Source organism: Aristolochia californica, unplaced genomic scaffold (assembly GCF_029961685.1).
Source record: "Aristolochia californica isolate CCGP_79_NKW_82.1479 unplaced genomic scaffold, dmAriCali1.0.hap1 SCAF_1, whole genome shotgun sequence".
Taxonomy (NCBI): Eukaryota; Viridiplantae; Streptophyta; class Magnoliopsida; order Piperales; family Aristolochiaceae; genus Aristolochia; species Aristolochia californica.
In genome coordinates, this window is record NW_027181770.1 from 54516469 (window position 1) to 54529359 (window position 12891).

Here is a 12891-nt window from a genome sequence, read left to right on the forward strand (position 1 = left end):
TCCCCCCTTGGCGCCACTGGCCCATCATTGATAGTATTGCTGACATTGTATCTTCTACTCATTGGCAAAATTCGGAACTTCCTAGCAATCTCTCATTGTTTGGGAAGGCTTCCCTCCTTTGTAAATTGCTCTTTTGAGCTTTTGCCTTAATAAAAATCAGCATCATTTAAAAAAAAAAAAAGAACTGGGTTTTCCTGTAAAAAAAAAAGAATCGGGCCTTCCTGTCAAAAAAATTAAGACGTCATATTGTGAAAATCAACCTGCCATCGTCATTGTAAGTAATCCTTTATTTTGTAAAAAGGACTAAATACATAGAGGTTTATTTCAATTTTATCATAGATGTTATAAGTGGAACTGTGGTGACCCCCTATAACAAGTCTACTGATCAACCTGCTGATGTATTTACCAAGGCTCTTGGAAACGAGATCATGAGATTTTTTATAACAAGTTGGGGCTTCTAAATATATATGTTCCAGCTTGAGGGGGAATTTTAAAGTTATACGTGTAGGGATATTTCAGTTATTTTGCATGCTTTGTATAAATCTGTAGGAGTGTTAGCTAGATTGGATTAGTGTTGGAAATCTATGGTTTAGATCATATGTTATTAGGGTGTGTGATTTGTGAGTTTATGGTGTTATGAGGCTTAAGAGGTATTTATGTAAAAGTGTTTCAAGTCACTTGAGCGAAATAAAAGGAAGAAGGGACGTGCTGGATCCCTAATTTAGTGCTATCCAAAGCAATCTAAGTTCCCTCATCTAACACTCTTTCTCCTTCTCTCTTCTTTCCTCTCTTATTTTGCATCTTTTTACAGTTATTGTAGATAAACCAAAGATGAAAACGTTTTTTGTGAATTAAATGTAACTAATCTACGGTTCTGCATGCTAGAAGCTAATCTGTAACTTTTTGTGAGACACTTTTTGTGAATTAAATGTAGCTGATCTGTTGTTCTGCTTGCTAGAAGCCAGGCACAATATTTCTTGTTAAGGAATAGTCCCACATGGATTAATGAGTACAAAGATCTTGAGTTTATTAGTTGGAAAAGAGGTTTCTTAAGTTGACTAGTCATTTTGGGATAGGGCATTGGACCTAATTTAACATGGTATCAGAGCAGGTACTCATATGTGGGCTTACAGCTAAAATAAACTATGTACTTGTAGTGCCACAAAAGAGGGCCTACACCTAAAACTATCCACTTGTAGAGCCACAAAAAGAGGGCGTACACCTAAACTGCCTACTCCTAAATTATCCACTTGTAGAGCCACAAAAGATGGTTTGCACTTGAGGGGAAGTGTTAAGGAATAGTCCCACATGGATTAATGAGTACAAAGATCTTGAGTTTATTAGTTGGGAAAGAGGTTTCCTAAGTTGACTAGTCATTTTGGGATAGGGCCTTGGACCCAATTTAACATTACTAATAGTTACAGAAACTGAAATAGCTTCTGACTTTTGGGTTGTTTAGATAATAAAAGATAAATTTATGCAACTCGGCTATCACATGTCGGATAGTTCTCTTAGAGAGGTAATATCTGGTGAAATGGTCTTGGTAATCCTCCTACCTGGTTATTGTGCCATTAACTGCTCTGGTAGAATATATATACTGGCAGTTTTGCTGCATTTTTAGCTCATCCTAACTACAGTTGCCTGGAGTCTCCTCCACACGGACCTCAGAGCTGAGGAGTCCATTTTAATCCTTTTTTCTATATGAATTAACTTAGTTGTTTGAAGGTAGGTGGGTGGTTGAAAGGAAACTGAATTCATCAGTATGATTGCCTATATGGATTAGATTAAGGGCTACCATTAGATATTTTCCTTCTAGCCTTCATTGCCTAGTGAAGTATATTTATGAGAAATTAAGTTTTCACAAAATGTGTGGATCATTGAGTTAGAAGCTTCTCTGTTCCTCATTTCATTTTTTTTTTCTTTTCTCAGTATTTTCTGTGGCTTAATCATATTACAAGCTTATTCAAAAAAAAAAAAAAAAATCATATTACAAGGAGCATGTGTATTTTTCAATATGACTGCCTGTATGGATTAGGTTAAGGGCTAGCATTAGATATTTTACTTCTACCCTTCTTCTCCTAGTGAAATATATTTCTCAGAAAATAAATTCTTACCCAAAGTATGGATCATCGGCCTAGAATTCCTTCTGTTCCTCATTAGTTTATTTCTTATGTCAGTATTTTCTGTGAGTTAATCATATTACAAGGTGCACGGACTGGTCTGATGGCTAGGCCATGGACTCGTGTTTATAACTTGTCTTTCACTTGGGGGCTGTTCTATATTTATGGAATTTGCAGTATAATATGTGAGTCCACGAACTGATTGTCAGGTTTTCTCTCATATAATAGCGTTTTGGTTCTAAAAATGTTAGTGTTTGGATTACTTTTTCATTTTTTACTTAGAAGCACAAAACCACCTACTGAATTTTTATCCATCATAACCCTTTTTCAATGTAGGTACTTCCTCCTCTTTGTGCAGAGCTACGTAATATGGTTATGCAGCCAATGATTCTACCAATGGTTCTCACAATAGCTGAGTCTCAGGTAAGTCACCTAATTTAAAAACTTTAAAAATGTAATCTACTCTCAAAGTGCATATAAGGATACGAAAATTTGACTTTGATGGGGATGCCTGTTTTGGGACTTCACTGCAACACTACTTAGTGTAAATGGGTTTCTGAGGTTCTTCTGAAATTGAATATCTGCCGATGACCTGAGTTGGTTTTCTATTTTGTCCTTATATTTGCTATCTTGCATAGAGGGATGGGCTAGGGCTTCTGCTTATGCTTCCTATGAGCTTGCAAGAAAAATAGTGCTTTTTTGTCATTTGATATCCTTTCAGCTGGCCTTTTTCAAAAAAAATATCCTTTCAGTTGGCTGACTCCAAGGAAGTAAAGAAAAGAAGTTTTGTACTCAATGCCTTAATAATATCTGCAATCTATTTGATTCATTGCATGGGACTCTTTGGGTACATGTGAACTGCTTTTACTTTTCTTTCTGGTATATAAACATGTGATTTTTTAACTATGAAAAGAATTAGCAACGCATGTCAGTACAAATTGTCATCATTGGATTGCTTTGTTAACTGTCATTTGTTTTGATTTCACTATTTTGGTGTTTCCAAAAGGACAAAAATGATTTTGGACTTTCGACATTGCCGGCACTGGTTCCAGTTTTGAGTTCAGCAGCAGGTGAGACACTATTGCTGCTTGTGAAGCATGCAGAGCTTATTATTCACAAGGTAATTACTATCTAACTGTTAACTTTTCTAGGATCTCTCAAGCTGTAGTTTTATGTCTTTATGTAGTTTTACATGTTATCTATGAAGCTAGTCTTGGATTGTTAGGTTTTTTTTTCTTCATTCACTTTCTAAAGATTGATCATGTTTCACCTTATTCCAGGCCAGTCAGGAACACTTGATAGAGCATGTGCTTCCATTGCTTATACGAGCTTATGATGATAATGATGCACGGGTACAGGAAGAAGTTTTGCGGAGAACCTTATCTTTAGCAAAACAACTAGATGTTCAGGTGATTTATGTGGGACCCTTGCATGGATCTGTAATTTTTTTATTATCAATTCATCATTAACTAATTGAAATCCTTGAAGGGTAAGGATATTTTTGCCAAAAGTTAATTCAACATGCTAGAGTTCTGTAAAAAATAAAAAAATTCTTCATCTTTTGTTTTCCTCCTTTCTTGATTTTTGGTCACATAAATACTACCATAACATGTGGAATAAAATATCTCTTTCATGTACTCTTCTTCTACTTCTCCACCTCAAGTTGGTGACAAAAAAAGACATAAAGACCCAGGTTGGACAAAATACAATATGGGAGAAGAAAATCACTCCTAGTCATACGATAAAGTTCTACACACAATTCAAAACAGTCATAGTCTGAAATACACTTCGCGCAATTTTAAAGGCAAAAAAAGACCCAATTTTAGGACAAAACTAAGAGATTACTCACTTTTTAAGGGTAGCTCAAACATAAATCACCTCTTGGGTGAAGAATAAAAGACTTGACTCAAGTTGGATGTTAGGCACACTTTTATACTTTTTAGGTAGTGGGTCTAGGCATTTTTCTTAAGTGATGAAAACAAAAGATGATAAATTGAAGAAGTACTAGAGAAAAACAACTTTAACTAGAAAGAGGTGACTATGCAATACATACTTCCAAACCAACTAGAATGTGACCTTTTTTTATTTGAGAACTAATAGGGGAGATTGTGACGGTGAAACTGTAAAAATAATTTAACAAACCAGTTAACCTTAAAGAAATTTTATGGGAATGAGTATAATTTTTGGCGATGACGATGCAGAAGATACACAACCAAGTAATACGCCAAAAATTGAAAACAACATCCAAGTAGGATATCACATACCTTGAACGAGTTCATCATGGAGTGATTAAGTCAGACCAAAATTCTCTGATTAGAAAATAAATTTGCTTAAAAAACTATGACTCTAGGAGAAAAGGAAGCTCAATTCACTTAAATGCATGGAGATGTAATAGGAGAGAAAATAAGAAAAGGAAAGGTTTTCGGCAGAACCGACCTTTGATACTTCTGGTATTGATATCTCTCAAAGTATAATGTGGAATCACAAAAGGTCTATTTCTCAAGAAACTAGACTTAAAGAGCTTTAATTTGATACCCAATTTGACATAAAAAGCTTTGTTGTTGAATTTGTTATGATTGCTTGATTTGCTTTGTTCTGTAGTTTGACCTTTGCTAACTCCAATGAGAATATCTCCTTATACATAGATTTGATTGATATTAAAGTTACTCCTTCTGAAACTAGACTTTGATATCTTTCATTCAAGTATAATATTTTTTATAAAATATTCTTCTTTTTAGAGAGAATTTGATAGATTTTGGACTATGTAATTGGCCAAACTGAGTACTCTTTCTTCTTTTGCTTGCATGACCATTGAGTCTTCCGATATTGATTCCCTCTAGAAAACTCGGATTGAGAATTCTTTGATAGGTTAGAAAATAGTCTTACAAATCTTTCTTTTGACATATAATTTTCCATATAGTCTCATTTTTTATGGCATAAAACACCTCGAAAGTTAAAGTTTTCGGTTGCTACTCAAACATCTCTTGCAGTTTGACTTTTGCTGCTTCGAATATCAATTTCTCTTAGTCAAAAAATTCTATTGCCAAAATTAGTTTTGCGTTGGAAAATAAACTCAAAGATTTTTTGGTCAATATATAATTCGCAATATGAAATGTTCATTATGGAGGTGCGAACACCAAGGAAGCAACGGGTTTTAAAATAGGAAAGGAAGAATAATATAGAATACGAACCTAAACTACTATAGATGGTAAATAAGAAAAAGATCACATTATCTCTATAGGTTGACCGAGTCAACTCACTGAAACCGCTCTAATACCATAGAAAAAAGATGATTTTATTGCAAGCAAAGAGAGAACAAAATACAACTAAGAGAGCGCTCTCTTTACAATAAGAGCTTGCAAGGAGGCTCCTAATTCAAGACAAGCATCAATAGTCGAGTTGGCTGACCTGAGAACATGAGACCAGATACAATATCAGAAATTTCCAAAAAAACTACCAATGCCTCCATGGAGGACCACCAACTAATGACAACTTTAAAGTCACCTTCAATTATCAGAGGCCTGTGGAAACGGTCTCGAAAGACAAAGTCATGCAAGAGGGTAGAGAGCTCAGCAGTAGTAGAGTCAGCCATACCGAGAGGGCCGCAGTAAGAGATAAGAGTGCACCATTGGTGTCATGAGCCTATGAGTAAGTAGTCGGGCAATAATCTTGTATGAGTTAAAAATCAAGCTGATGGGTCAGAAGTCTCCTGGAAGTTCAGCATTCGTCTTCTTTTGGATTAGGGCAATGAGAGAAGCTCCAATGCTTTTGAAAGTAATGCCTCCATTTTAAAACTCCCCATTATAGCCATCGGGTCTAGGGGTCCGGTCATTGGGGAGGCCGAGGATTGCATCTTGAATTTCCATGTTTGAGAAGGGCAACTCAAGAAAAGCAGCCATTGTAGGGGAGATTGAGGAGAACTGCAAGACAATGAGTCTTGGTCTAGAGTGGCATTCTTTAGCATAAAGCTCTGCATAGAAATTGATCAAAGCATTAGTAATAGAGGCCCTATCCGAAGTTACTTCATTATTAACGAATAAAGAAGTAATTCGGTTAGTCCTCTGCCTAGCCAAAGGAATTGAATGGAAGAATTTGGTGTTTACATCCCCTTCAGCTTGCCATTTAAATCTAGCCCGCTGCTTCCGATGTACCTGCTCTTAATAAACCAGAGATTGAAATTTATTTTGAAGAACAATTTGATTAGAGAATTCGAAGGAAGTGAGACAAGAATTTGAGACAGGAGAGGGAGCTTCTCAGCAATGGTGGAACAACAACAATTCACATACCAGCCATCAATAATTAGTTCCTCCCAATTCAGACCACCAGCCCGCAATGAGGTTATCAAAATCCGTCTTAGTCAGCCACGAATTCTCAAATCGAAAGGGAGCAGGCTCCCACTTACCAAACTTGGTGTCGAGCTGAATGGGCCAATGATCTGATCCAGTCCAATTGAGAACCATCCCACTAACATTTTCATATAGTCCCAGCCAATCACATGTAGCAAAGAAGTGATCTAACTTGGAGAGATTGGTGGCTTCTGTCCATTGGACCAAGTGAAGGATTTATCCAAGAGACCAATCTCTTGAAGTTCACAACTCCCAATAAATTCTGCAAAGTGGCGCATTGTGGAGGCAATACAGTTGGCATGAGGGGATTTTTCATTGCAGAATCTAATAGCATTGAAGTCATTGGCAATTAACCAAGGGAACTGCCAACCCTAGATAAGATTTCCTCTCGTGGTAAAGTTTAGGTCCATATACACCAGCAAGCCCCCAAATAGATCCAAACATTTTGTCCCGAAACTTAATCCCAATAGAGTAGGAACCAGCAGTACAATCGAGCATCTCAATAACAATGGAATTCCAAAGCAACAATATTCCCCCCGTGAGACCAAGGGCATTAACAGCCTTCCATTCAATATTACAACAATGCCATAGATCATGAGCAAGGGAATCGTTCATGCATTGAGATTTTGTTTCTTGAAGAATTACAATAGCAGATTTACAGTTTGACAGAAGGCATCTAATTGTAGCTCACTTCTGGGGGAAAGCAATTCCACGAACGTTCCAGGGTACAATAATCATTTCCTTTAGTTGTTAGGGACTCCTGAATTATCCGTGTCACCCGACATATACCCATGGTACACAACTCCCATTTTCTTCGCCAATTCCATCATGTGGCTCCAAGTGGTGTCGTTGTATTTTTGTCTCTCAGATTGTAGAGCAAAGATCAGACCATGAACTCGGTCATTTGGGGAGGGAAGGAGAGATCCCAACTGTAGGATCAACGGAGGGACATTGGGGTGCACTGGCTTTGCCAAGATTGAGTTCTCTAGCTGGAATTTGGTGGTGTCTCTGGTAAGTAGCTAGTGGAGGGGGTGAGGGATCAACAAGTTGTTCTGTTTGGGCATTACAGGTAAGGTGGGTGTTGCATTGGCTGGTAATAGACGAGGAGGATTCAGAGTTAGTGTTGGTTGTATGAGAGGGCTCGGGGGGGATCCAATGCAAGATGCAAATTGCGGGTGCCAGATGGTAGAAAGGGGCTCTGGATGAATTCTGGTGGGGCCACAGCGGGTCGGCGTGGAAGAATTAAGCTAGGTAGGTTAATGGTTGGTAGCTGAGTGGTTGAAAGTGAAGGAAGGGGTGTCGGATTCAGATGCTGGGCTGCTATCCACGTGCATTGGTTTTGGGCATGTTGCATGGAGGGGTAGAGGATGTGGGTCACGTGAAAGGTTGGTGTTGAGAGAAATACTTCATTGATTTGTTGTAATTTGAGTATAATGAGCTTTTATTTATAAGAGAGGAAACAAATAGAAACCAATTACAATTAAACTACCCTTGTCCTAGTGACACCCAAAGTCTAACACTTAAAAGATAAGTCCTAGCATAATTAAACAATTGAACATAAATAGAAGACTTAAAATAACTAAAACATCTTTTAACAGAAACACTTTTGTGAGACTCCTATAGAACTCTGCCATATTAATTCAGGCTCTGTGAGAGTCATGTAAGACTCCCATTCCTGGTCTTCAACAGTTTTGTCCAGAAAGGATAGACTATCTAATGATAGATAAGATGTTTTTGGGGAGTCGTCAAGAATTGTCTTAGAAAAGATAAAGGCCCCAAGAGGGTGAGTACACAGCTAAGGAGGATTACAAAAAGAAACGAAGAAAAATAAGGAGATATACAAGAAAGTACCAAACACATCAAAATTATTGGGACAGTCTTAATACTAAAATTACGTGCAGCCTAGCCAGTTGTCAGTGAAGTGGATTTTCCTACAACAAGGTGTAGTTAGCTCTCCCTTTTCTGCAAGGATGTCAGCAGAACAACAGCTTTCTGTGGCTGCTGTTATACTCTTTCTTTAGTATGATTTTTGTAGTAGAATTTTTATAAAGATTATGATTTAAATACAGTAAGTTCTACACTTGCCAGTTGTCTTATGGTCAGCATGCTATGTGTGGGCACACATTTTACTTCTTCTATACTAATTAAGGCCATATTTGATGTTTCCATTTTACTGAACTTGAGTAAGTATGGACAAAATGAAAGTGTTGAATCTGTTCTGTCAATGCAGCTAGTGAAACAAACAATTTTACCTCGCGTTCATGGGTTGGCGCTTAAGACTACTGTTGCTGCGGTATGGCAAGGATCTCTTAGTCATGTCTTTTACTGGAAACTTTTTTGTCTAGAGAAGTAAATAAGCGAGGTAGAACCTCTTGTATTATCAGCTGTTTGATCAATTTTCTTGATATTCACAGGTACGAGTGAATGCATTATTGTGCCTCAGTGATTTGGTTCACTCGCTCGACAAACACTCTGTCATGGAAATCTTGCAAACACTTCAACGCTGCACTGCAGTGGATCGTTCTGCACCTACACTTATGTGTACCTTGAGCATTGCAAATTCAATTTTCAAGCAGGTATGTGTTTTAAAGGAAAATTCGGTTAGATAATGAGTTTTGTTATTAATACTATTGTTATGTATTTTTTTTGTTATTATCACTACTGTGTTTTACTCATGGTGCTACAACTCACTGAGTTGACCAGTCACTCGGCCAGGTCAGCCCGGATTTTTGGGCAAGTCAGGTTAGGTAAGGGGTCAGACCCGGCCATTCTACATGGCCCCACTGGCTCCTAGTGACAACTGAGTCTGCCCAAGTCGACCCCTCGGAATTTCAGAGACCCAATCAGGTCCCCATTCTAAGTCGTATCACCATGGTTTGACTAGATTGGGCCTTTGGCTTGATGGCCAAAAAGGGAGACTTGGGTTTACCTGACATCTTGCATTCAAACCACTCTGGGGTCTGGGTGCAGTCTACGTCTAACCAATAATCTGCAAAAGAAAGTAAATTGTCTGGAGAAACTGAACTACTTTTATATATCATAAGTACCCCTGAAGGAAATTGTGGTTTCTGATATATCTAGTAGGCCCAGCCATTCCAACGCACTCTAAACACTGCTTAGTAATCTATTTTATCATTTGATATTAGGTTTGTAAGATGGTCTTGGTCATGAAATAAGTTGGTCAACCTTTTCTTTGATCATTAGACAAACATAGTTTTATTAGCCACATAGGAGAGAGCTTGATCAAACATGCTTAGACCTGTCGAATTTATGGAAAAGAGAAAAACTTCATTGACTTGTTGTAATCAGAGTACATGAACGCCTATTTATAATAGAGGAAAATAGTTGAGTTCAATTACAATTAAACTACCCTTGGCTTAATTACACTCAAATAACACTTTTTTTTCACTTAAAGATAAGTCCTAGCATAATTAAATAACTCAACATAAATAGAAGACTAACATAACTAAAACACCTTTAAACTGAAACTCTTCTGTGAGACCTGCTTCCATAATAATTTTAGCTCTATAAGACTTCTTATTGTGAGAGTCATGTAAGACTATTCCATATTTGCTCTTCAACAAGACCCAATCGGGCTCCATTTGTTTTTACTTTTTGTAGACATTCACTATTCTTATGATTGTTATTTTTATTATGTAAAATTAGAACAAGCACACAAAATAATTAGACATTCACTATTCTTATGATTGTTCTTCTTATGATTGTTATTTTTTCAAGTTTATATAAAAAACCAAACTAAGATTCTGGTGATGGTTACAGTCAATACAAAGTTCTGGTACTGCTTGTTTTTATCATTATTAGTTGATTTCATGAGTTACAACTCACAATTAAATTATTTTACCATTTCAGTATGGCTTAGAGTTCACAGCAGAACATGTCCTTCCTCTTCTCTGTCCACTGCTAATTGTGCAGCAGTTGAATGTTCAGCAATTTGCAAAGTACATGCTTTTCATAAAAGAAATCCTCAGGTACTCGGTGCTGTAGTTGATCTCTCCCTCTCTCTCTCTCTTTCTCTCTCTCTCTCACTCTGCTTTTTCTTAATCAATGAAACTGCCTCTTTTTTACAGAAAGATCGAGGAGAAAAAAGGTGTAACTGTGACAGCCTCTGGAATACCTGAATTGAAATCATCGGTACCTAATGGCCTTAAGTCTAATTCTTTGCAAAGAACCAGTGAGTCTGCGTCTTCATCTGTGAAGAAAAGTGCATCGTGGGATGAAGACTGGGGCCCCCCAGTGAAGGCACAATCCACAACCATTCCTCCTTCGGAATCAATTCCTTCATTCAAGCTACCTATTTCCATTGCACAGCCTACATCAGTTACCTCAACAGAGACTTCTTCTATTTCCTCGTCTGCTGGACAGATTCCATCAACCTGTCCTGCTGCAGATCTGGAGTGGCCCCCTTCAGCCACTTCTTTTGGTTTTGTTCCGCAGGCAGGTGAGAATGATAAACTGAATCAGTTTAATAAAGAGCCCATCAATTCTTCCTTTGATGATCTCGACCCTTTTGCCAATTGGCCCCCTCAGCCAATCAACTCCACTGGGGGCCCAGTGCATATCAACAGTAGCATCGGACTCTCTACCATAGGCAGCAATGGAAGCCCAAGTCTGAGCACAAGTAGCCTAGGGAGCAGTGGTTTAAATTCTCCAATCGGACTCTCCGGTCAAGGAATGTCTTTATACAGTAGCAACTCAAATGGTATTGCTTTCAACACCAATCTTTTGACTGGGCTTTCTAAAGCAAATGCAGCAAGTGGAATGGCAGCTGGAAACAGCTTTGGTTCATCAGCCTTATATACCGATAAAAAACCATCAGATCTTGGGTCTATATTTGCTTCTTCAAAGAGTGAACAGGCAATGCCAAAACTTGCTCCACCCCCGCAAACAGCTGTTGGAAGGGGAAGAGGTAGGTCTAACAGGCCAACCGCTTCAAGGTCTAGTCATTCGAAGACTCCATCTGAGCAGCCACCTCTCCTGGACTTGCTGTAGGAGGGAAGGCTGTTCTCTCATCTATGATCATTTGGATCATCTCCAGTGAAAGGGCAAGCTAGGGGTGGAGTTTGAATACTGTTTGTTGTGTACGGTATACGAAAGCTGGGTGATCGATCATTATGTTCCATACAGGTGCAGTCATTTTGCTTTAAATGCAAATGCAAGTATGATTTATGGACTGTTGAGTTCAGATTGAGGTTGTTCTACCTGCTGGAACTTGGGCTTTTTTGGCTCTGTGCTATGCATTAATTTGTTTTACCCAAATGTGTTGAGCATTGTAGTTTATTCTTTTAGAGCGTCCCAATTCACAGACAGAGAAATAAAGAGAAATGAAAATTGTTAAATGGACTTGTGATGATGTAATTTATTTGTTCATGCGACATACTGAAGCAGTTTTCCATATTGTGCCCATATTGGGAAATCATCAAGAAGCAGCAACTGTGAGGATGATTCCATCTCTTACGCCCAAATGTCATCTTTTCTCAAGAGCCGAGAGGCAGTTTTGTCGTGGCTTCTGCATACGCATAATTGGGAAGCTTTGCCCTGCTTGCGTCCGGTTAGCTGAAGACGGAGGCACCTCGAGTATGACATAGCTTAGTTAAGAGGCAATTTTTCCTTTTCCTTGTTTGTCTTTTGGTATTTTAATTAAGAGTAACAAGAGAGTGGGCTGTGGTTGAATGTCGTTCAACACATTTTCCTAATCGGATCAAGATGGGCAATTTCGACTAGTGCCTTTTTCAAGTTTCAACGCGGCAACTTGGTAATTCACTCCGTTCAAGAAAATTTTCTCGTTTTTTTTCTTTTTTCTTTTCTAGGGTTCCAAACGACCAAAAGAGACGATTCTTTCGGAATCTCTCTGACTCACATACGTGGTGCATTATTTCTCCCTTGGTAGAATTAACAAAAGGATTTTAGTTCGTCGTCCACAAAGGTAGATCCCTGCCCCCCCACTGTATATGCTGATTCAGTGGACAGTAGGGGTAGTCATAGAAACAACAGCACTGATATTTACTGGGTCTCTCGCTAGGACCAACCGTGGGCGGGTGCGTCTCTCCGAGCTCCTCGGCTCTCTTCGTTCTTTCATATCTTTCATTTTTTCAGTTCGTCTGTGCGGACAAGAAGGGTGTCAGAAAAAAGATAAAATAATTAAAAAACGGAATTAAGTTTGCTTTGAGCCAGTGAAGGGTCCCTTCAGTGATGTGGAGAAACGGGTTGTCTTGAAACGGATTTGAAAGCAGCCTTGTTTTCCATAAGGGGGGTTAGTGCACATGACTCAGGACATGATATTCAAGCGCATTACGCAGTTCATGTCCTGATGTCGTTAGTGGACGCCAAAATTTATGTCATGTACATGAATATACATGAACCAAGAGTTCATGTGTAAAGAGTAACGGGCGGAAAGTGCTTTCCGC

General features: G+C 38.4%; 1 protein-coding gene across 1 annotated transcript in view; it reads left to right on the forward strand.

Moving 5' to 3' along the window:
- Nucleotides 1–11949, forward strand: part of LOC137951350 (SCY1-like protein 2 A) — a 40219-nt gene extending 28270 nt beyond the window's left edge. Inside the window, exons 8-14 of the mRNA XM_068797951.1 lie at nucleotides 2457–2543; nucleotides 3127–3240; nucleotides 3401–3529; nucleotides 8697–8759; nucleotides 8881–9042; nucleotides 10337–10455; nucleotides 10555–11949. Of these exons, the coding sequence (XP_068654052.1) occupies nucleotides 2457–2543; nucleotides 3127–3240; nucleotides 3401–3529; nucleotides 8697–8759; nucleotides 8881–9042; nucleotides 10337–10455; nucleotides 10555–11476 (1596 nt within the window). The 3' untranslated portion in view covers nucleotides 11477–11949. The remainder of the gene's footprint in view (nucleotides 1–2456; nucleotides 2544–3126; nucleotides 3241–3400; nucleotides 3530–8696; nucleotides 8760–8880; nucleotides 9043–10336; nucleotides 10456–10554) is intronic.
- The last annotated feature ends 942 nt before the right edge of the window (nucleotides 11950–12891 follow it).